The sequence below is a fragment of the Leptonychotes weddellii genome, chromosome 4 (assembly GCF_054177405.1).
Source record: "Leptonychotes weddellii isolate Sample4059 chromosome 4, ASM5417740v2, whole genome shotgun sequence".
In the NCBI taxonomy this organism is placed as follows: domain Eukaryota; kingdom Metazoa; phylum Chordata; class Mammalia; order Carnivora; family Phocidae; genus Leptonychotes; species Leptonychotes weddellii.
The window spans coordinates 145,292,303-145,314,746 of NC_138372.1; the positions used below are offsets into that span (position 1 = coordinate 145,292,303).

The window sequence follows — 22,444 nt, forward strand, 5'->3', positions numbered from 1 at the left end:
GCCTTTGACTTGGGAGATTAAATGGTGAGCTGGAAGCTGTTAAAAGTGAATAAATCAAGCTGGTGATTAGGGATTGGGCAGAGGCAAATCAGAGACCTTAAAGTGGGCAAAATGGTCTGAACAAAGAGCAGGTAGAATTAACTGTAACACATGGAGTACAGGCAATTCAGAAAGAAATCTTTGATATACCAAGTCTATCCCTTATGCTCCTCTTGACATTTGGTGGTCCCTATCCCCACCCCACCCAAGCCTTGGGCAGAGGACTGGACTTCAAATTGCACACTCCCAAGAGGTGGTCCCCATGAAAGATCCCAAATTATTGGCACCTATGATCCCCAATTATGGAATTATTACTCAGTGACTAAAGATGGTTTTAAACTATTATTTCATAGATATTTTTAAAGTAAACTAAGTTTGCAATCTTTGACAAGTTTTGTTTTTTAGTGTGTTGGAAACAAATACTACTAGTTGTTTCTAGAAAAAAATATCTTTTATTTCACTTGGAAATGGCAAATTTAATAAAGAAAACTGAAGAATGAAGAAAAAATATTATAAGGGATATAATAATTTGAAGCAAAGGTTTGTGTCTAAGAAAAAACATTTTGAAAACGTTTATGTCAAGATGTAGCCTATTTTTGATTATTGATTAGGGGAATCAAAAAAAATTGGAGACTTTGAATTCTTCGAATGTGGGCATTTGAAGAGATCAAGGTTAGAACAGGTGTCTAAAAGACTGCAGAGGATTTAGTGGATTTAGGGAGGCGTAGTAACTGGGAATGATGATGCAATAGTGCGGTGGTGGTAGTAGTAGTGAGTACTACTACTACTAGTAGTACTACTAGTAGTAATAGTGAGCAGTTAGCAGCAGCTGCGGTAACAGCTATTAATCTGTGTATGTCTGCTATGTGCCAGGCTCTGCCCTAAGAGCTTTGAAAGGGTTAGCCATCCTATGAAGTAGGCGCTATTATGGTCATTTTACTGATAAGGAAGCTGAGCTTTAGAGATGAAATAATGTATCCAGTTACCTAGAATCATTCTAGAGCAAGAGTTATAAACATTCTCTTCCTTCCCCTCTTGGGGATAAACAAGGTCAATGACTAGAAATGTGGTACAGATTGGAGTGCACAGGTGGGTGGATACTAGAACGTAAGTGGGTAGAAGGAGGCTGGTCAGGGTGACAGGACAAAGACAGTTGTAGTGAAAAAGAGTAGAAAAACATGAACTGCTTTCAGCCTCTGACCATGCAACAGTGGAGCAGATAGTTTTCTGAGAGCCCCTCGCCCATAAGCCAAGAACCTTGGCCTTTTCATAGCATACGGGATAAAAAGAAGAAAAAAAGTAAGAGACTTTAAAGAGAGAACCATAGAAAGAAAATCTTAGTTTGGGAGAATGGCTAGCCTGCGAGGCAAGGGAGGAACAAATGCAGGGACAAGGTTAGGTTCCGTTTTTTAACTTCTAAAGGAAATTCAATCAAAAGTTACTTGGAGGACGCAAAGTCCTGAATTAAACTCAACGTTTCGCACCCCTAAAGTGGAGGAATGATTGAGATCTGGCCTCCCGACAGCCAAATCACCCTGAGACAGCCGCAGCTCCCTCAATTTTGCAACCTAAACACTGCTTTCCCTTGGTCCCATCAGGTAGGCGGAGTCTGTAGATCGAACGAAAAGGGGCATGGTTGGCGCGGAGGTACTCTGCACTGAAAGTAGGGCAACACAGAAGGAGCCCATGCACTTTGCAGCAGAACACCCTGTACAGCCAGCAACGGTCACAGAACACCTACCCGTGACCAAGCCTCGGCCACAGCCACGCCGGCCGCCGCTCGCCCCGCCCCCCCAGGCGCTCATTGGCTTAGCCCAGTCGCCGGACCCTCAGCCTCTCGTCTATTGGGCCAGACAGGACCTGGGCGGGGTGCGGAAGTGAGGGCCTGGAGACCACCAAGAACCGCCTTCCAGGCGGGCGAAGTGGGAGGGGTTGGGGGATGGTTTCCCGAGGAGGGGGCGGCCATGGCAGCTGCGCGGAGGCAACGGCGGTTGCGACGGAGCGCGCGCCCGGCTTTGAATGAGCGGGGCTGGGACTGAACGGGCGGAGCGCGAGCTCGAGGAAGCGACCGGCAGTGCGCGTGCGCGCGCCTTGGTTGCGCGCGCGGCCCGCGGCAGCTCGGAGCCTCCGCCGGGCGGGCGGGGGGGGAGGGGCAGGTGAGTGTGTGCGACTCGCGCGTGCCCGCGAGGGGCTTCCCTCCCTCCCTGCCCCCCGAACCCAACCTGGTCCTTGGGTGGGTTGGGGGTCTTCTGCCTTTCCCTGGTCAGCCCTCCTCTTCGCCTCGCACTTCCCGCCCTCCCACCTTTTCGTCCCTCCACTGGGTTTCTCCCTTCCACGGCCGACTGCCATTCTGGGGTACTGTTTCCGGGTCGAAGTGACCTCTGGGGTGAAGGAACTGCGACTGGGAGCGGGCCCCGAGCGCGCAGCCCTCACCATGCCGCGCTCACGCGTGGGAGACACGCCGGCGGGACGCGGGCGCAGAAACCCTCCAGTCGCGGAATGGGTCTCCAGCAGGGAAATTTGCTCGTCCTTCCTGCCCCTCCTTTACAGGCCTTGCTCCTTCCCAGATTTTTCCAAAATCCAAATCCCAACCTACCCTGCACCCATCTCCAGCGATTTAGAGCGTTTCACAGAGCGCCGAGTGCATGGCGTCGGATTGTGTAACTTGAAAACACTCTTGTCTTTTTTCTCATCTGTACAGTGGGTGTGATTTTTTTTTTCATCAGCCAATTTCAGGTGGGTAATCAAAAGTTAAAGCATTTTAGTTATGCAACTCTTGCCTTTTGAGTCATTCAGGAGACCTTAACTCTGCCCTCGTAAGAGTCGGTGTCACATATTTGAGGGCCTGACTTTGAGTGGCCAGAGATGATACAGTCCACTTTACAACCCGCTCCCACATTCTTTTAGTTCCCTTTCTCCTTGGTTTTTCACATAAGTGAGTTCAGGTAAATTTTATTTTTGGAGACTTGCGATAGTCCTTAATCAGCTTGAGAGTTACAAACAATTTGAGGCTGTTCTGTATTGTACTAAGCCATATGGTTTTTAAAATTTTGGTATTGAAAAATTTCAAACATATTTTTAGAATTACAGCAATTGAAGACTTATTTACTCTAGTGTATACGAAAAGATTTTGGCTTGGCTTGTTTAATGAATTGTAATACAGTGACTCTACTGAAAGGGTCTCACCTGCAGTTTACGGGGAATTACAAGAAAGAAAGATATTAATTTTGCAGCTTCTAATGCAGTGTATTTTTAAAATTGTAGGTGAATCTTCCTCACTTGACCTAGCTGAGCTCTCATTCCTGTTGATTTCCTAGAGATGTCATTTCTCCAAAAGCCCTGAGAATAGGTTGCTTCATAATTCTGATCCTTTTCCTGCTATATCTCAAGTTTTTGTATTTTCCACCTAATTTTAAAGGAAATTTTAATTTGAAAATTAGGTTATATTAGCAATTCTCAGTTTTAGAAAGTATTTTTAAGTAACCAAAGTGCAGAGTAGCCTAAGATGCCTACTTAAATTGGCTACCTAAAGGGCATTCAAAAATCAAACTGTGGGGGTGCCTGGGTGGCTCAGTCGTTAAGCGTCTACCTTCGGCTCAGGTCATGATCCCAGGGTCCTGGGGTCGAGCCCCGCGTCGGGCTCCCTGCTTGGCGGGAAGCCTGCTTCTCCCTCTCCCACTCCTCCTGCTTGTGTTCCCTCTCTCGCTGTGTCTCTCTGTCAAATAAATAAAATCTTTAAAAAAAAAAAAATCAAACTGAGGCAATGAGTATAAAATTAAAAGGTTTATCAAAGGTATATGGTATGAGGAGAGCCTAGGCTTTGGGTCAGTCTCTTTAAATTGTGGGTGAGTAAATCCTCTGAAGCCTGTCAGCCACATACGTTAAATGGGTATAGTGGAATTTACCTCCTTTGTCCTTAGGATTCCAGTGATATGATAGAAGATACATTGTCTAGAACTATGTTTTGAACATACTGAGTGCTCAAGGAACATTAATTTCCCTTCAACAAATAGTTGAGTACCTACTGTGTGCTTGGCATTGGCTAAGACCTGGAAATACCAAACCGAACAAGACTGATTGGGGCCCTGTCTCCTCAGTCCCTTGCATTGTCACTGGCCCGTGACAACTGAGCAACAAACACTTGGTTTCTCTGTATTGGGTCAGTAGTTTTTCCCATTACCCAGGGTAGCATCTGTTAGATAGTAGGTGCTAAATATATATATGTTTGTTGAATTGAATTGGAACATTAAGTAACTGTGGGTCCCAAAGAATATTCCAGCTTGCAAATCAATGTAATTGATAAAAAGTTTTGATAGTTAACTTGATTGCATTTTCCCCATTTCATTGCAACCGGCTAGAAAATTTAGTCTGTAAATTATAATATCATCACTGAATTAGTAAGAATGTTTATTGTTAGTGAGATGTTCTTGGCTTTTGAATTAAATAGACCTAGGTTTAAATCTGAGTCATTGGTTGTAGGAGCATGGAAACATGCGCTTACTCTCTGTGCTTCAGTTCTATGAAATGAGAGCAGTAGTATCTATCTCATAAGATCGTTTTATGGGTTAAGAGACATAATTTTTAGATCATGCTTGGCATATAGGAGTTGGTCAACGAATATTAGATCTTTTTGATAATTACAAAAGAAAATTTTCTGAAGAATGAGGATATTCTTAATTGCTACGAAGAGAATTCTGTTCTATTGTCAATAATAGTCCCATTTTCTGTTTTTATGTTGGACAAAATTTTAAATTTTGTTTCCAGTTACCATTGAAGTCATTCAAGTTGATAAATACTGAACAATGACGCACAATAATATTTGTGGCAAGGTGGTGACAGTGGTTACCAAGGCTCTATATGAAATTTATTTTCAACTCTGCATTCATGTATATATCCTGAGACCCACTCCTCTCCCCATTCCTTAAATATTAAATGTCTTCTCCCTTCAAAACTTCCTGATTATCTCCTCAGTTCTGTCCCCTTTTCCCCCAAGTGCCACATTCCATACAATCTCTTTTCTAGCTATCTTGTTTTGTTTATAATTTTTATAAAAATTTAGCCTAAATTTTCATATAGGGAAGTTTGCCTTCTTTTGGTTAAGAGTTTTATTCTTGACAAATCAGCTTTAAAATGGAGCTTTTATTCATCATCTTAACTGTCAGGTCATTCTAGTCATAATGAAGTAGTTAAACCTTTCAGGTGTTACTTTGCAACTGATAACTGGAGGTACAAGATAACAAGATCCTCTGGGGAAGGATTGTACAGGGCAGATAAGGTATATAGAAATAACTATAGTACAAAGTAGAGAATGTAAGTGTGGTAAGAGAAAAATACTGGAATTAAGAAGACTTTATAATAGGAGCACCTGGGTGACTTAGTTGATTAAGCGTCTGACTCTTAGTTTCGGCTCATGTCAAGATCTCATGCACGGGTTCTGGGATCAAGTCCTGCATAGAGGGCTCTGCGGTCCGTGGGGACTCTGCTTGAAGATTCTCTCCCTCTGCCCCTCCCCACACTCATTCTCTCTCTCTTTCTCAAATAAATCAATCTTAAAAAAAAAAAAAAAGGTTTTATAATACCCCAGCAAGACGTAATAAAGGCTTATGCTAGGGAGATTGCAGTGGAAATAGGGAAGAATATAGGCAGTATTAGGAAATGGAGTAAGGCCTTTTGGCAGTTTGGACATAATAGGGCTAAGAGAAAGGAGAAGTCAAAACTGTTGCATTTTTTGAAACCTAGTAAACCACTAATTGGTTTCTTTCTTTTTGTCAGAAGTATTTAAGTTACTTGAATAGTGAAATTCTTAAATTTTTTGGTTCATTCTCATAGAGTCACTGTTCTTTCCATCCTTGCAATTAGTATGTCAACTGCAAATACAGGCATTCAGTAAATCATTGAGCTCATGTGGAGATACAACCTCAATGTATGGGCATTGCTAAGGGAGCCTTTTGGAACTCTGTTACTGTGAAGAGTCTACTTGGCCTTTCTACATTTGTAATTCTAGCAATAAAAAGAGCTAGCTGTGTGTTTTGCCCTTCTTTGAAGGGAATGGCAGTAGTGGCTCTACAGAGTAATTAGGATCAGGTATCATAAGAGTTAACTGTGTTTCCTTGCTTTCTGTTTTTGTTTTGTTTTTATATTTTTGTTTTGAACTTTTATATAAGGCATAACCTACAAACGGTATATGTAGTATACTGGTGTTGATATTACTCAGACTGAAGCATAGATCTATATGCCTATAGATATAGGTATCAGTTGTTTGTAATATTTTCTCAATACCCTTTTAATATCTGCAGACTCTCTGGTAATGTCACCTCTTATTTATGATATTGGCATAATTCTGTTATTAGGGACTTACATATTTTGGATTATCATGTGCTTTTGATTTACTGACCCTTTTATCATTATGAAAGGACCATTTTTATGCCTGCTAATATTATTTTCTCTGAAATCTATTCTTTGACATTGAAATAGTCACTTCAACTTCTTTTTGATTAGTGTTAGCATGGTATATTTTCCCTATTCTTGTCCCATCTGTTATTTGTTCCCCTTTACCTTGTTTTCTGTTCTCCCCTGCCTTTTTTTTTTTTTTTTTTTTGGCTCCCTTTTCTGTTGACTGTATTTTGTCTCCTTTGTAGTCTTATTAGTTTAACTGGAACTTGCCCCTTAGAGAATATGATTTAATCGATTTACTGGGGTTAGATCCAGGTATCATATCTTTAAAGGATCCCCAGATATATGAACCACTGGACTAGATGATCTCTGTTGTTACTTTCAAGTTAGTAGCTATGTGACTTTGGGCAAGTTATTTGACCTCCCTTAATTTCCTCATCTTTAAAATGGGCATAATAAAATGTATCTATCTAAAAGTTAAAAATGTTCTGAATAATACTGTTATGTTCATGTGGTTCAAACTTCAAAAGGTACAAAAGATTCAATATATACTGTTTTATGCTTTTTTGATTTTTTAGTAGAAAATAATACATAAATAGGTAATTGAAATTCAGTTAAAAAATATTCTGAGAATATTTCAGAAAGGCTTTTTTCCTCACATCTATTGAAAACTTAAAAATGTTGTTTCTTGGGGGCACCTGGGTGGCTCAGTCATTAAGCATCTGCCTTCGGCTCAGGTCATGGTCCCAGGGTCCTGGGATCAAGCCCCGCATCCGGCTCCCTGCTCCGTGGAAAGCCTGCTTCTCCCTCTCCCACTCCCCCTGTTTGTGTTCCCTCTCTCGCTGTGTCTCTCTGTCAAATAAATAAAAAATCTTAAAAAAAAAAATCTTGTTTCTTGAATTGTCAGTATGATTTACATTTTAATTTTAAAATTTACTGTGTATGGGGCGCCTGGGTGACTCAGTTGGTTGAGTTCCTGACTCTTGATTTTGGCTCAGCTTGTGATGTCAGGGTTGTGAGATCAAGCCTTGCGTTGGGCTCCATGCTTAGCACAGAGTCTGCTTGAGATTCTTTCTCTCCCTCTGCCTCTCCCTGCCCCCTTTTCGCATGTGCTCTCGCTCTCTCAAATAAACAAATAAAATCCTTAAAATAAAATAAAATAAAATTTACTGTGTTATATTTGTGGTTTCTGAAGAAAAGTAAAAAATGTCTAATTTTCACAGCTCATAATAGGACCTTTCAGCCTGACTTGAGAATGGGAATATAGCTTATGAAATCAGCTAAGTGCATTTATTTTTGTGCTTTTTCCACAGGTTTTGATTCCCACCATGGCTATCACACAGTTTCGGTTATTTAAAGTTTGCACCTGCCTCGCTACAGTATTCTCATTCCTAAAGAGATTAATATGCAGGTAAACAAATTTTAGGTTCAAATTGACTTGTTTATCTTCTTGCTGGTTTTGGATGCCTTCATAATTACAAAAAGGCAGGGCAGACTATACTTAAGCTAAACTTGATTATAGTATTCATTTGTTACTGTCTGGTATTTTTTTTAAATATATTTTCTCTACTTCAGATCTGGAAAGTAGAGTTTCACTTCTTTTCATTCTTTCAAATTCTTACATCTTTAATTAAAATCGTATTCTTATTCCTATAGAATTTCAGAAAAAAGCAAATCCGTTTTCATTGTAATAAGACAGTTTTTATGTACATAATTATTTCATTACCAGAATGTTTTAAGATGGTTAGGTGGAATTAGGAATAAGTATTTCTTTATATACTATAATATGAATGTTTTTGTATTAAAAAAACACTTGAACAGAAAAACCCCACACAAAATAGATTTTTTTTTTTTGGTCTCTTAAATAATATTCCAGAATGTGGAATGTGGACTGTTTAGTCCTAGTCAGATAAGTCATTCTACTTCAGTAAGTCATCCAAAGATTTGAATTCCTTCTATTTTGTCACACAGCTATACCCTAGAGCTATAGTTCTGTAGTTCTATACTGTACCCTAGAATTATGTGCGGACGCACTTCAGGGCTTCACATTAAACTCACAGGGGTATCATCAGGATTTTTTTTAATTTCTAGCAAAACACAGTGAATGGGATAGTCAACATCTGTTAAACGCTGCACAAGCTACTAGCTCAAAGTAGTTCACATTTGTAACATTAGATCGTGCAGCATTACTTTTGCAGATATTCTTGAATGTTTGAGATAAGTTTTTGTTTACTTGTATTTTTAGTGACCTGTCTTTGCAAAGCTAGGATTTAGGTTGTAACTAAAGCAAGTACTGAACCTAAAATTAATATGGAACAGAAAATGAGTACGGTAGTATCCATTCTGATTTCGAGTTTTGAGAAGCTGTGCAGTATCCAGTAGCCCCACACATATGTTCCATTAGTGATTGTGGTTCTTTAAGAATGAAATCAAAATATTGTTTTTCTTTATATGTAGTATTTTTGCAAATGGCTGCTGTGTAGTTAGGACATAAATAAGTATTAATTGTTTGGGTCTAATTATGTAATCAATGGAACTGTTAGGTATTTGTTTTGGCCAGGAGTACTGTGAAAAAAAAAAAAAAGTACTGACACACAGAGGAGGGTATAGTAAAAGAGGAAGTAGAAGGCTGTCAGTTCTCTTTTCTGGCGGACTTGATTTAGAAGTTGCACACAACACTTCAGTTCTCAAGCTTACTGTCTAGAGCTTAAACATATGCTAAGGATCATATGACCACCTAGCTTCAAAGGAGGCCAGGAAATATATTCTCTGGCTAAGTGGCCATTTATAACTATTAAAACTCTGAGGATTAAAGACATTTATTGTTAGAAGTAGAGTGATTTGGGATTTTTTAAAAAATGGGTCCATAGTATGGCAAAGGGAATGAGTGGATGAAATAGAGTGCAGATGATCACTGGAGGAGGAAAGGTCAAGAAAGAAATGGAAAATTCTGGTGACTATAGAACTTACCCAGGAAGAGGACAGGGTTTGGGAAGTAGGCAAAATAGTGAACTAAGTGCTCAGATCATTAGAGCGTGAAGAGGAATGGCCAGAAATTCACAAAGTAAAGTAGGATAAGACTGGGTATTAATTGCCAGAAGGCTGGAGGTTAACAGAAGATAAATTATGGGTGTTTTTCTCTTTACATATGTATTTTCTAAAACTAAAATACTTTTGGTAAAAGAAAGCATTTGATTTAAAAAATATTAAGGACAGTTGTTGCCACTATAAATTTCACAATAATTTATTTAGGATTCATTGTATGTTCACTTTTAAAGAAAACTGACTTGTTAGAATAAGCTTTTCTTATGTGTCAGAAGGAACCTAGATCATGTGTTCTAAAAGTAGCAGGTCCACATCATAAATTTAGTAGTAGACTGTGTTTTCTATTTATCCTTTAAACAAAATATGATTTCTAATCTTGTAGTAAAAATAACTAACTTTACCAGTTTGCTCTAAGTAGATGCTGCATAGATTATTTGAAATGAAGCAAGTGATTAATCATTTATAATAGCTACCATTTTTTTTTTTTTAGTATATACCGGGCACTGTCTAGTGTCTAGCTGCTTTAAATATGTTACTTAGTTAAATCCCTATAACAACCCTACAAAAGTAGGTTTGAATACCTACATTTTGCAGATGAGGATATTGAAGCTGAGAGGCTTATTGATTCCTAACTAGACTCATAATTAATAGACGTAACATTTAAAACTATGGTTTACATAGTTTCCATAGCCCATGCTTTAGCAATTGAGTTATGATACCTATTTTGTTTAATATAGTGCTTCTCCTACTAATCCTTATCAATTAGTTTAGTTCAACCCAGTGATTTTCAAACTTTTAATAATAGGTAATCTTACCAAAAAAACAAATCAGTAAAACAAACAAAAGCCAAGCCATCCTGGTTAAAACGGCATAGGTAGGGGCACCTGGGTGGCTCAGTTGGCTGAGCATCCAACTCTTGGTTTGGCTCAGGTCATGACCTCATGGGTTGTGGGACCAAGCTCCATGAGGAGTCTGCTTGAAGATTCTCCCCCTCTGCTCCTCCCCCGCTCTTGTGCACAGGTGTGTTCTCTCTCTCTCTATCAAATAATCTTAAAAAACAAAAAAAAAACCACACACACACGAAAAAAGGGATAGGTGTCCTAGAACTTCACCAACAGAGCATGGTTTGAAGGAATATGGTTTGAAATTACTTTGCATTTTTGTTTTTGTTTATGTCTTTATATGCCTCCTGAGTTTATCTATAATTCTGAGTCCTAAGCCAAAAAGCAGTTTTGTTGTCCTGTCCAAGATTTTAAACACATTTAAAAGATATTTGATGCATGCCTTTTCTTTTCATATTTTAATGAGCAACTCTTAATTGTTAAAATAAATAATTGTAAAATTATAAAATACCTTTTTTTTTTAAAGGTATTTTTATTTATTTGACAGCAAGAGAAGGAACACAAGCAGGGCGAGTGGGAAAGGGAGAAGCAGGCTTCCCACTGAGCAGGGAGCTCGATGCGGGGCTCAATCCCAGGACCCTGGGATCTTGACCTGAGCCGAAGGCAGACGCTTAATGACTGAGCCACCAGGCGCCCCATAAAAGACCTTTTTTATTAGCTTTCCCTTACTGTCCATAGCGCTTTTACTCAGGCTTGTTTTGGTAATTATTGAAATAAGCTATTTTCATTTTTATTTTAGATCTGGCAGAGGACGGAAATTAAGTGGAGACCAGATAACTTTGCCAACTACAGTTGATTATTCATCAGTTCCTAAACAGGTAGTTTTTGTTTAAGTTTGAATAAGTGCTCCAGAACCATGGTTTTCAAACTGGACTACAGACCATTAATTAGTATATCAGGAAATTAATTTGGTAGTCAGGTCAGTCTTTTGTTGTTGTTATATTTTTTAATTCTAAAATTTTTATTTGGTTCTTCATAGTATTTTCTGTTACTTTGCTGAAGTTTTCTATTTTATTTTTCCATAGATTTCAAGAGTGTTTACTTTTGCTTGTTGAAGTATTTTTATAACTATTTTAAAGTCTTAGATAATTATAACATTTGTGTTATCATTCCATGCAAGTTGAAATTTACTGATTGTTTACTGAATAATTTGGGGTTGTTTCATGGACATTTTGAATATTATATTTGAGACTCTGTCTTATATAAATCCTATCAAGAATTTTTTTTTTTTCAATCGGATTCAACCCGGTTAGGCTTAGGATGCAAGTTTCAATATTCTTTCTGTGGACTGTAGTTCTAAATGTCAGTTCAGGTTTTAAAGCATTTGCTTTTGTTTTGTTTTTTGTTTTTTAATGGATAGAACCAATTGTCTAACTTCTAGTAAGTGTTTTTTTAAACTTTTGATCTAGTTTTGGTATGTTTTATAAAATTTTTATTTTCCTGTTGGTCAAAAAGTTTGAAAACCAATGTTTTAGAAAGCCTGTTTTTCTAATAAATGATGAATGAGATGTTAAGTTACCCCTTTGTGGCTGACACTGTTGATGGATTCAATGAAGACGGATGTTGAAGAATGGACTTCCTGGGACGAAGACGCCCCCACAAGTGTAAAGATTGAAGGAGGCAATGGGAATGTAGCAACACAACAAAATGCCTTGGAACAACTGGAACCTGACTATTTTAAGGACATGACACCAACTATAAGGAAAACTCAGAAAGTATGTAAAAGAGTGGTTTGGGAGGTTAAATAAACTATTTTTCAGATTCCTATGTTTAAATCAGACAGTATAATTAACCAGAAAGCCTATTTCTAATCAATTTGTTGTGTTTTCTAACATATTAAACAAGCTTATATATTCAAGTGACCTAGACATAGATCTAGTAAGTTCCATCCCCAAGTCTTTTAAAGTTATATTTGCATTTACTGAAATCCAACCGTAGACCAGATTCTAGACTGCAGTCTCTGCTAGAGAGACTAAGCTGATTAAGATAAAGTTCTGACCTTAAAAGAGTTCACAGTTTAGTGATGACTACAGACTGATAGGTGTAGTTTCCATTGTTTCCATTGTTTCTAACCATTATAAAACTGATGTAGGACTCTCAGAATAATTGTTGTGGGCTTATGTTAGTCGTCCACACTTTACTTAATCCCTTTTGAGCTGGATATGGAAGATCACTTAAAGGTGGAGGGAATTATTGGGAAAAGAACAGTAGCTAAATATTTTCCTTTCTTTTTATCAAAAATGTACTTTTTAAAAAAAAATTTAAATCAAAGAATATAGAAGAGCTTATAGTGAAAAGCAACAGACTTCTGCCCCATCATTCCCCATAGCCAGTTCGACTTCTCAGAAGCAACCACTGATAACTTTTCCTGTTTGGGCTTATAGTGTTGTTGTTTTTTTCAAATCATATCTATATATAATATGCTTATGTTGCTGTGCCTTGATTTACTAATCACAGACATTGTCCATTGACTTCATACTATGGTAGATGAGGGTTTATTTCATACTACCCTCACTGCTCTTCCCCCTCTTCCAAATATGATGCTGTTATTCCAGTCTACCTCACTAGTCACTCTGCTATTAAAAAAAAAAAAAAATGCTTAGAGTTCTATTTCTTGTTCAGTCATGCATAGAAAATATTTCTTAAAAACGCACTTTATAAAATGAGGACATTATTTATTCCACCCTTTCCTAATAGGGCTTCTCACCCTCTTCTACCTCCCAACCAGTTTCAGCTATAAATTTATTTTTACAATCTCAAGGCTGATAACATTTACATTCTGTAATCAGTTTTGTTTTTGTTAAGTTGTCCAAATGTCTCAGTGCTGAACTCAAACTCAAGGAGTTTGCGTGTCTTAGTAGATGAATACCTTATATTTTGGAAGTATATTGCTGCTCTTAAGAGGAACCTAGAATATTTCAATAGTACCTTAATAAATTAGTTAGACTGAAAATGTTTTTAAGGTACAAAGCTAACACTCCTGCCTTGAAAGAGCTAATGCATTCATAGATAACCGTATGAAGAGAGATGTTTGTACTTTAGTAGAATGTGACATGTGTTCTTATTTAATACAGTGACTAAAAGTGCCAACTTATATTTTGTGGGTCTAGAGAGAGAAGAGGAAAATTTGTTTTTTTAGAAAAAGTAAAATGGAATTTTTCTTAGTATGTAAGTGATTTGTGTGACAATTGCCTAGGAATTTTGATAGTCTTTACAGACTTAAACCTTTACATTATAAATTTTAAAAGAAGAAAGGTAGGGCATATTTGAAATAATTACAGAATACTTTGGTCACTTAATTAGCTTGTTTGTTTTTATATGATGGGTAAAATATTCCTATAATTCTGTTTCAATTAATCTTTCAGATCATTATTAAGAAGAGAGAACCATTAAATTTTGGCATCCCAGATGGTAGCACGGGTTTCTCTAGTAGATTAGCTGCTACACAGGATATGCCTTTTATTCATCAATCTGTAAGTATGTTAATAATATATAGGCAAGGGTTTTTGTTTTCTTGAAAAAAATCAAAATGAACATAATATTTGTATTTCTGTGCTTCAAAACAGGCTTAGCAGATGAGAGACATTAATCTGGAGTTTTGCAGTCTTTTCCTTTTATGAGATTGTAAATTACATCAGCTACTAAGATCAGAGTCCCACTGTACACATAAAAGACAAATACAATATGTTACTTACAAAATGTGACCTTTAGGGGTGCCTGGGTGGCTCAGTTGGTTGAGTGTCCGACTCTTGATTTCGGCTCAGGTTATGATCTCAGGGTTGTGAGATTGAGACTTGCCTTGGGCTCTGTGCCCAGCACAGAGCCTGCTGAAGATTCTCTCTCTCCCTCTGCCCCTCCCCTTTTCACGTGTGTGCGCACATGCGTGCTTTCTCACTTTCCCTCTCTAAAAAAGAGATTACCACTGAAATTTAAACTTAAAAGCAGGTTATTTTTAAGCGAGTCATGAATTGTTTCCCTAGTAGAGTATATTTACATTTAAAGTATAATTTGACTTGTAGTAGGTTTGACTTAAATGCATCACTTTGAAGGACAAAAAGTAGTGAGGAAAGTATATAACTGTGGTTCTCAACCTTGGAAGTATCTGAGAATTGTCTTAAAAACACCAATGTCCAGGGGTGCGTGGGTGGCTCAGTTGGTTGAGTGTCTGCCTTTGGCTCAGGTCATGATCTCAGGGTCCTGGGATGGAGCCCCGCATCGGGCTCCCTGCTTGGCGGGGAATCTGCTTCTCCGCACTGTTCTTGCTCTCTCTCTCTCTCAAATAAATAAATAAATAAAATCTTTAAAAAAAAAACTTACAGTCTGACGCTCTAGGTAGTCATCATTATCATCAAAGAACTCTCCATAACTTTTAAAAAAAAAAAAAGTCCAGACTTCTCCCCAGATCTAAGCTTAAGCATGTTTTGATTGACTAATTATTGATTAGTAATTATTGACCAGTTTATTATGTTATTATTATATAACAACCCCACATTTAGTGGCTTAAAACAGTGAACCTTCTTTATCTCATATAGTTTCTATGGATTGGGAATCCAGGAGTGACTCAACTGGGTAGTTCTGGCTCGGGGTTTCTAATGAGTTTCCAGGCAAATCATTAGCTGGGGTTGTAGTCCTCTGAAGGCTTGACTGGAATTGGAGGATTCATTTCAAAGGGGCTCATTTTACATGCCTGGCAAATTAATGCTGGTTGGTTGCATGAAACCTCAGTTCCTTGCCATGGACCTCTCCATAGGGCTGCTTGAGTTTCCATACAACATAACCGTTGACAGTCCCAGAACAAGCAATCCCCGAGAAAGAGAAGGCAGGCAGAGGTGAAGCCACAATGCTTGTTTATGACTTAGTCTTAAGTCACTGTCACCTCCACATTATTTTATTCATTGGATGTTAGTCCCTAAATCTAGCCCACATGCAAGGGGAGAGGAATTAAGCTCTACCTCTGAAGGAAGAGTGCCAGAGAATTTGCAGACATAGTTTTAAACCACCACATCTGCCTATCTTATTTGTTTGTTGAAACTGCATGGGTGCTTCGGAGGCCCCATCTCTGTAGGGGACCCATGTTTATGTATATTTTTAATTCATGGGTCAGAAATTATTCCTACTAATGCGAGACAGGGTGCTTGGTGCTAGTACTATAGTGGAAAGTAAGAGTCCTTCCTTCAAAAGAATGCATTCTAGTACGGAAGGCGCAGTATTAAATAAATGATTGCACTATTATAAATAATGCAAATTTTGATAACTCCTATGCGTTTACTTTTTTATTTTTATTTTTTTAAAGATTTATTTATTTAAGAGAGACAGAAAGAACATGAGTGGAGAGAGGGAAAAGCAGACTCTCTGCTGAGCAGGGAGTCCACTGTGGGGCTCAATCCCAGGACCCTGAGATGATCTGAGCCAAAGGCAGATGCTTAACCAACTGAGCCACCCAGGTGCCCCAACTCCTATGCATTTACATCATGCTATGAGAACACAATAGCACCATAGATATTTCTCTAAAGTAGCACAGCATGTTTAATTTTTTATTTTATATTTCTAAATTTTATACTTTATTCACATGTGTTTGATCCATATTTGTAAAGTGGTTCAGACTTATCCAGTGAATTAGCAAATGTTTGCCACTTACTTGTAATTATAAGTTTTTATAACACTAATATAGCTCATTATGACGTTGTAAATATATAACTCCTCACAGAGTTGGAAAGAGTAAATAGGGTAGATGGAGAAGGGTAGATGGAGAATGTCTCCAATGCTATTTCCACGTATTTTCCTCCCAGCAGACGAAATAAGGGGGCATTGCTTAGGAGGGAATGGTAATCTACTGCACTTTGTTCTCCACTCCAAAAATATCTTACCACCCATTCTACCAATTAGGTTCTTCTTTTAAATTCCACATTCTTTTTTTTTTTCTGGAGTTTAATCATTTGTATTGTTGTGATAGCTTTTTATACTAAGGATATTAACTTTTTTCTGTCATCTTTTACAATTTTTTGGTTTGTTGTTGGCTTTATAATTTGGTTTGGATGTTTTTGATGGGCAGATGTGTTTAGGTTTGTTTTGTTTTGTTTTTTTAAAGTAGGCTCCATGCCCCGCGTGGAGCCCAGTGCGGGGCTTAAACTCACAACCCTGAGATCAAGACCTGAGCTGAGATTAGGAGTTGGACACTTAACCAACTGAGCCACCCAGGCGCCCTATGTTTAGTTTTTATGTAGCAATTCTATCCATCTTATCCTTTAAAACTTTTTAACTTGGAAGGCCATCTCTACTAAAGGATCAGATATCACTCTCTTTTTGTGGTTTTAGTTCACTTTTTTTATGTCTAAATGTTTTATATACAGAAAGTCAAACACCTCAGTGGAAAAATGGATACATTTACAAATAAGAAATAGACATAGACTGATAACATGAAGAAAAGTTTGATCTTATTAGTTCTCAAAGAAATCGAAAGTAAAATAACAAGACACCATTATCAAATCTTAACCAATTATCAAAATGAAAGAAGGCTATTACCAGTATTGACAAAGGTACAGGGGAACAAGACTTCCACCTGTTGCTGTCAGTAGGATAAGTTGGGATAGTTTTTCAAGAGGGTCATTTGTATTTTGGTTCAGTGGCTTGAAAAAAAAAATTCATTTGATTTAGGTATTCTACTTTTAGAGACTTATATTAAACAGATAACCAGAAATACACTAAAAAGTTTTAACAGAGGATGGTATTATGTTTATGGTTAGGAGGAGAAAAACCGCACATTTAATTTCAGTTTTAAGTGTAAGTGCTCAAAAGAAAGTGTAATAAATCTATTCATAGATTGGTGCAAGTTATTTTATGCTCATAGTCACTTCTGCACCTAACTAAACATTCCAGAATAAGCATTTTTATTGGTTTGTGGAAGAAAAAGTGAACTTTCAGAGGTCCAGCCTGGGGATAATGAAAGAAATAGTGGAAGGCCAGCCTACTGGGATCAGGTAAGTAGGACAGGCAAAAAAAAAAAAGCACAATATGGAAGTACTCTGGTAAAGAGTAAATTTTGCCTGATTTGTTGTTTTTGCCTTGGACCCACCTAGTAAGAACCACTAAAAAATCTATAAATTACTTATGCTTAAATGGAAATGGCTGTGCCAATTTGGAAACTTCAGGTCCTCCGGTTCATCTCAGCACAGAGTAGTTAGGCATCTCTAATTCCGTCTCCAGTCAGTCTCTTCTCTTGCCCCCACCCCCACCCTGTCCTTTCACTAAAAAGAGAGAAACAGAAAGAAGAAATGTTCTATTCTTGTCCATTCCAACTTAAAGTAGGCAGGAAAAAAAAAAAAGAATCAGTATAAAACAAAATAGAAGAAAGCTGGACCTGCCCAGGACCGTTGAGTACTGAAAGTCATGCATCACAAGAAACAGCTCCGTTCCAGGCAGACCAAGGGCCTGGTCATCTGGGCCTTATATGTGAAGAAGGCACAGGGGAGTGACAAGGTCTGAGTCATGTTATAAAAGATACTCTTCTTGACTGCTAAGTGGAGAAAGAGGAGCTCTTTACTATCATAATTTTGTTTTGCACTTTGTTGTAGCCTGAATTAGGTGACTTAGATACCTGGCAGGAAAATACCAACGCGTGGGAAGAAGAAGAAGATGCGGCCTGGCAAGCAGAAGAAGTTCTGAGGTATTTTAGTTACACTTACGTTATAGCTTGAGTAGAAGAACTCAATTTGTTCATGTTGCATTTGAGGTCAAGAAAGCTGATTCTGCCAAAAGTTGTATTTTTCTTCATTCTTTCTCACTTGAGCTTAGGTATAAATTTCAGACTGCATATACTATTTTATATGATTAAAACCTCACAGAAACCTAGAATTTAAAGCATTATAGGAACAAAAGAGTAATAATGTTATTAATGGCAAATTAGATCTTCTATATATATACATCATATTATACTATTTGCTTTGTATTCCATTCCCTGTAAAACATAGTTATCTCTTGAAACGTGAGCCACCATTATATATTCCTTTAGGTCAGAAATTATACCTTTATTTTTGTTTCCCCGTGGTCTACAATAGTGCCCAGCACTGCACATTCGGATGGAAATAACTTATATAGCACTCTACATTTGTATATATGGCTTAGTTGATGTACTCAAAAGCCCTACGAGGTAAATAATTATGTCGGGTACTATCCATTCTACAGAGAAGAAAATATTATTCCTGAGGTCTTCAAGTTTGTTTTTTTGGTGTTATGTTCTTATTTCTTTGTTTCTGTGAGCAATAAACTTAATTCTTGCTACTGCTGCATTAAGTCAAAGAGTAAACAGAATATTTACCCTAAAAAAGTTTGTGACCATCATCACTGGTGAAAAGCTCATATATTTAAATGTATCTAAATCATTTTTTATTTTTAAAGATGATATAGTAAAACACAGTGATGTAAGTTTTTTATTTTTAAAAGATTGTTTTTTTAATAGGGATAGAAAATAAATAACAAAACAACTGATTTCATTTTTGTGTTTTCCCTTCCGGTCTTCATCAACTAACTACAGTTACCTTGAACAGCCAGCAGAGGGTGCAGTTGAGTTATGGCTGACTTTTTTTTTTTGGTCTGGTCCTCCCTATTTTCAGCTTTTTTTTTTTTTTAAGATTTTATTTACTTATTTGTCAGAGAGAGAGAGCACAAGCAGAGGGAGAAGCAGGCTTCCCGCTGAGCAGGGAGCCCGATGCGGGACTCGATCCTGGGACTCCAGGATCATGACCTGAGCTGAGGGCAGTCGTTTAACCAACTGAGCCACCCAGGCGCCCCTTCAGCTTTTTTTTTTAAACAGGGATGCGTCACTTTTTAAAAGTCAGTAAAGTTATGAGAGTTTTAAATATTTAGTTTTTATCTAATCATTATTCACTGTAAAAGGACTTTTTAAAATTGTAAACGGCAACATTTATTTTGCATGGATCATCAAAAAAAGATAAGTTATCTATTTCTTTTACTCTTTTTTGGATACATCATAGATATAGAAGTCCAAGTGTTTTAGAACATTTTCAGGGGTTTGTGATTTTTAGTGTCATTAACCACAGGATAAAGGAGAGGGGTCTGTTCATTCTGAATTCAGTAATCTTAACGACAGCACTATAGAGTTGATGAGTTCACAAGTATCTTAATACCCACTGTACCTTTTTTCCACGCTCTATCCTCTTGCACTCTGAACAAAACAAGAAAAAAACAAAAAACAAAACCCTAAACCTAGTGTTTTATGTTATATGACAGCTTAGGAGAGGGAACCTATCAGTTGGTAATATGCATGCTTCCTGCTACCATTTGCATAAGTTAGAGTCAAAGACACTTGGAGGACTCCTGCGCTGTTACTGCCCCCGGAAGAACACTGCGAAGTTTTGAAGTGTGGTCACACTGTGTGTCCTCTCAGTCTGTTTTCCATTGCCACTTTAATACTGCCAGGCCCGGAATCAGTAAAGTTAAGGAGATTCTGGTACTTCAGTAATTCCAGGTGTGTATCTGGAGAGGGAAAACAGATTTCGTCTGCAGTCATCTCTAAATTGCCTCATTTTCCAGGAACATTAACTGTTGATGTTTATACTTTAACTAATAATCCGGTGAAAGCTTGATGATCTTGCTTGTTTGTAAGCTAGCCAGCTCTTTATAATTCTTTTCTAGCTCCCTTTTTGCCACGGGCATTTTGACTTTTTTAGGGGGCAGATTATCAGTTTTGCTAGGAAGTGATCAGAGCTGGTGAAAAGTAGATTTCTATTAAACTGTTCTTCTGAAACTTTAGTTAATTGATGGTGAAGGTCAAAATATTGCCTAAAATAAGTCTACTTTCTCGAATTTTGGTCATACACAACTCTGCTCACTCCCACTTATAAATATGATGAGAATGGTATATATGTTTCACTCGCCAGAGTCCCCTTTGAGCTGTCCCAAACATAGGTAATCCACACTGGATTTTTCTGTTTTATAACCTCCTGTTGCCCATCCCATGCATAACTGTGACCTACAGCTTCCTCCCTCAACCTTGCATGCTTCTTCACTATTTTCTCATGCCTTAAACCTTAGATCCAGGACCAGCTTCTGTTCTTTGTCCTATTTCGTCACCCCCTGCTACTCCCACTCTCCACACAAGTCAATCAGTAACAAAAGAGAGGCCAGTGGTTCTAGCTCAGTGGAGTCAAGGAGGGGCCAGGGAGGAGGGAAGTATCTCATAATGTATAATCAGCAAGTACCCACTATTCTGCCCCTTCCTCAGTAGAGCTGGCCAAATGCTAATCCTTAAATAGATTTCTGGCTTCCAGTTGGAAGGCTTGTGTTTCATTTCTATTTTCTTTGTGCATTGTGTTCTGCACATCTGTGTTCTTGACTTCCTTCAGCAGAGTGTTTCTAACTATTATAAGAACAGGAGATTTAGTCCTCAACATCAGGCTTTTCAGAATGGTATCAAAAAGAAGGTGTGGTCCAATGGAAGTAGTGTTTTAGTGAAAATAATCTGAAGAAGAGGGATTAGAAGATGTGGGTTTGTCTCCTTGTACTTAATCTTATGACTTTGGGTAAGTCACTTAGCCTTTGTGCCTCATTTTACTTATTGGTAACATAGAGACAATACTCTTTTATTTTGCAAGTCGTGTTCTAAGGATTAAAAGAAATACTGTTTTTGAAAATCTTTGAAATTTTCTTAACAGTGAGAAGAAAGATTTTTCAAACTTAACATTTGATGTTGGTAAAAAGGCACCGCTATTTCTTTCTGGAATTCATTCGCCATTTTACCTGTGTGGTATTTTCTAAAAGTAAAAATAGGAATATGTTTCTTTTCAGGCAGCAGAAGATAGCAGACAGAGAAAAGAGAGCAGCAGAACAACAAAGGAAGAAAATGGAGAAGGAGGCACAGCGGCTAATGAAAAAGGAACAGAACAAAATTGGCGTGAAGCTTTCATAATGGATGTCCTTCACATGTCATAGTGCCAGTAAGAGAGATATGAGCTCCACAACTCAAGCAACATTTATATGGATTTAAGAATATTTTCAGAATACAAACACATTGCTTGATTTTAATGCATTCATCAGACCATCTAGGAGACCAGGATTCTCTCAAAGTACCTTGAGCTCTTAGTAATTGAGACTCAAAAAAAAAAGACCTACGAGGCAATATTTTTTTTCAACATGCTCCAAGTGTAAGACAGTTGTTTGCTGTAAAAAATTATTACAAATGGAATATACCAGTACCTCTTCTAGCTAGTGTTTCTAGCTAAATAAATGGGTGTAAATAATTTTATGGTGGGAAAGAACTCTGCTCTCTATAATGCTTTCCTTCATTGTGCATAATGATAAAATAAATAATTTTAAATATTCCTTTGTTTCCATGATTATCTGACCTAACTCAGACAAACTGCAGGGCTTTTAACCTCTTTATTTTTGTTGTCAGAAGCTGGTATTGGCATACATTTCTTCTAGTTTGAACTGGTAATGTTTATGTTTAATATGACGTTAAGGAATTTGATGACTTTGGTTTTCAAGAAAATGACATTAAATGCAATAATTTTATTTATCATAAAGATTTTATACATCGTTTTCTTTTAGATGGTATTGTAATGGTATACATATTTGTAATTTATACTGCATGTATAAACATTGAAAATCAGCAAAAATGACAAATTTGTTTTGCATTATTTTAACTTGTGAATTTTAAAAACTAGTATTAGTAATTTTTTCCTTTTGTTGTAGATTTTAAGATGTTACAGTGTTTTAAGTACCTTAGTCCCTCCTGCCACAAAAGCCATTAATTTACAAACGCAGAAAGCCTTCGGTTCTAATATTTCAAAGCTTTCAGATGATTTCTGTATCAATTTTATATATCTGACATAATGCAGTTTACTGTGTTGTTGGCTAAGATAATACTGATTTATTAAATTTTAAACTGAGATAGGAATAATATTTTTATTTTGGGGTGTTGACTGCCTCTAAAATAGTTTCAAGGAAATAGATACATACTGTGTTCACAGGAAAAAAATAGGTTTGATAGTTTAAATCCTATTAATTTTTTCTCCATGATTAAAATACTTTCAGACTGATTTTCTATG

The 22,444-nt window shown here is 37.4% G+C and overlaps 1 protein-coding gene across 1 annotated transcript; it reads left to right on the forward strand.

Annotated features, from left to right (window-relative positions):
* Window positions 1-2,464: 2,464 nt before the first annotated feature.
* Window positions 2,465-21,715, forward strand: EBAG9 (estrogen receptor binding site associated antigen 9). Its single transcript, XM_006749613.3, has 7 exons — window positions 2,465-2,775; window positions 7,746-7,843; window positions 11,119-11,197; window positions 11,936-12,094; window positions 13,745-13,852; window positions 17,951-18,042; window positions 21,183-21,715. Exons 2-7 carry the CDS (start codon window positions 7,761-7,763, stop codon window positions 21,301-21,303), a joined length of 642 nt encoding a protein of 213 aa, XP_006749676.1. The 5' UTR covers window positions 2,465-2,775; window positions 7,746-7,760; the 3' UTR covers window positions 21,304-21,715.
* The last annotated feature ends 729 nt before the right edge of the window (window positions 21,716-22,444 follow it).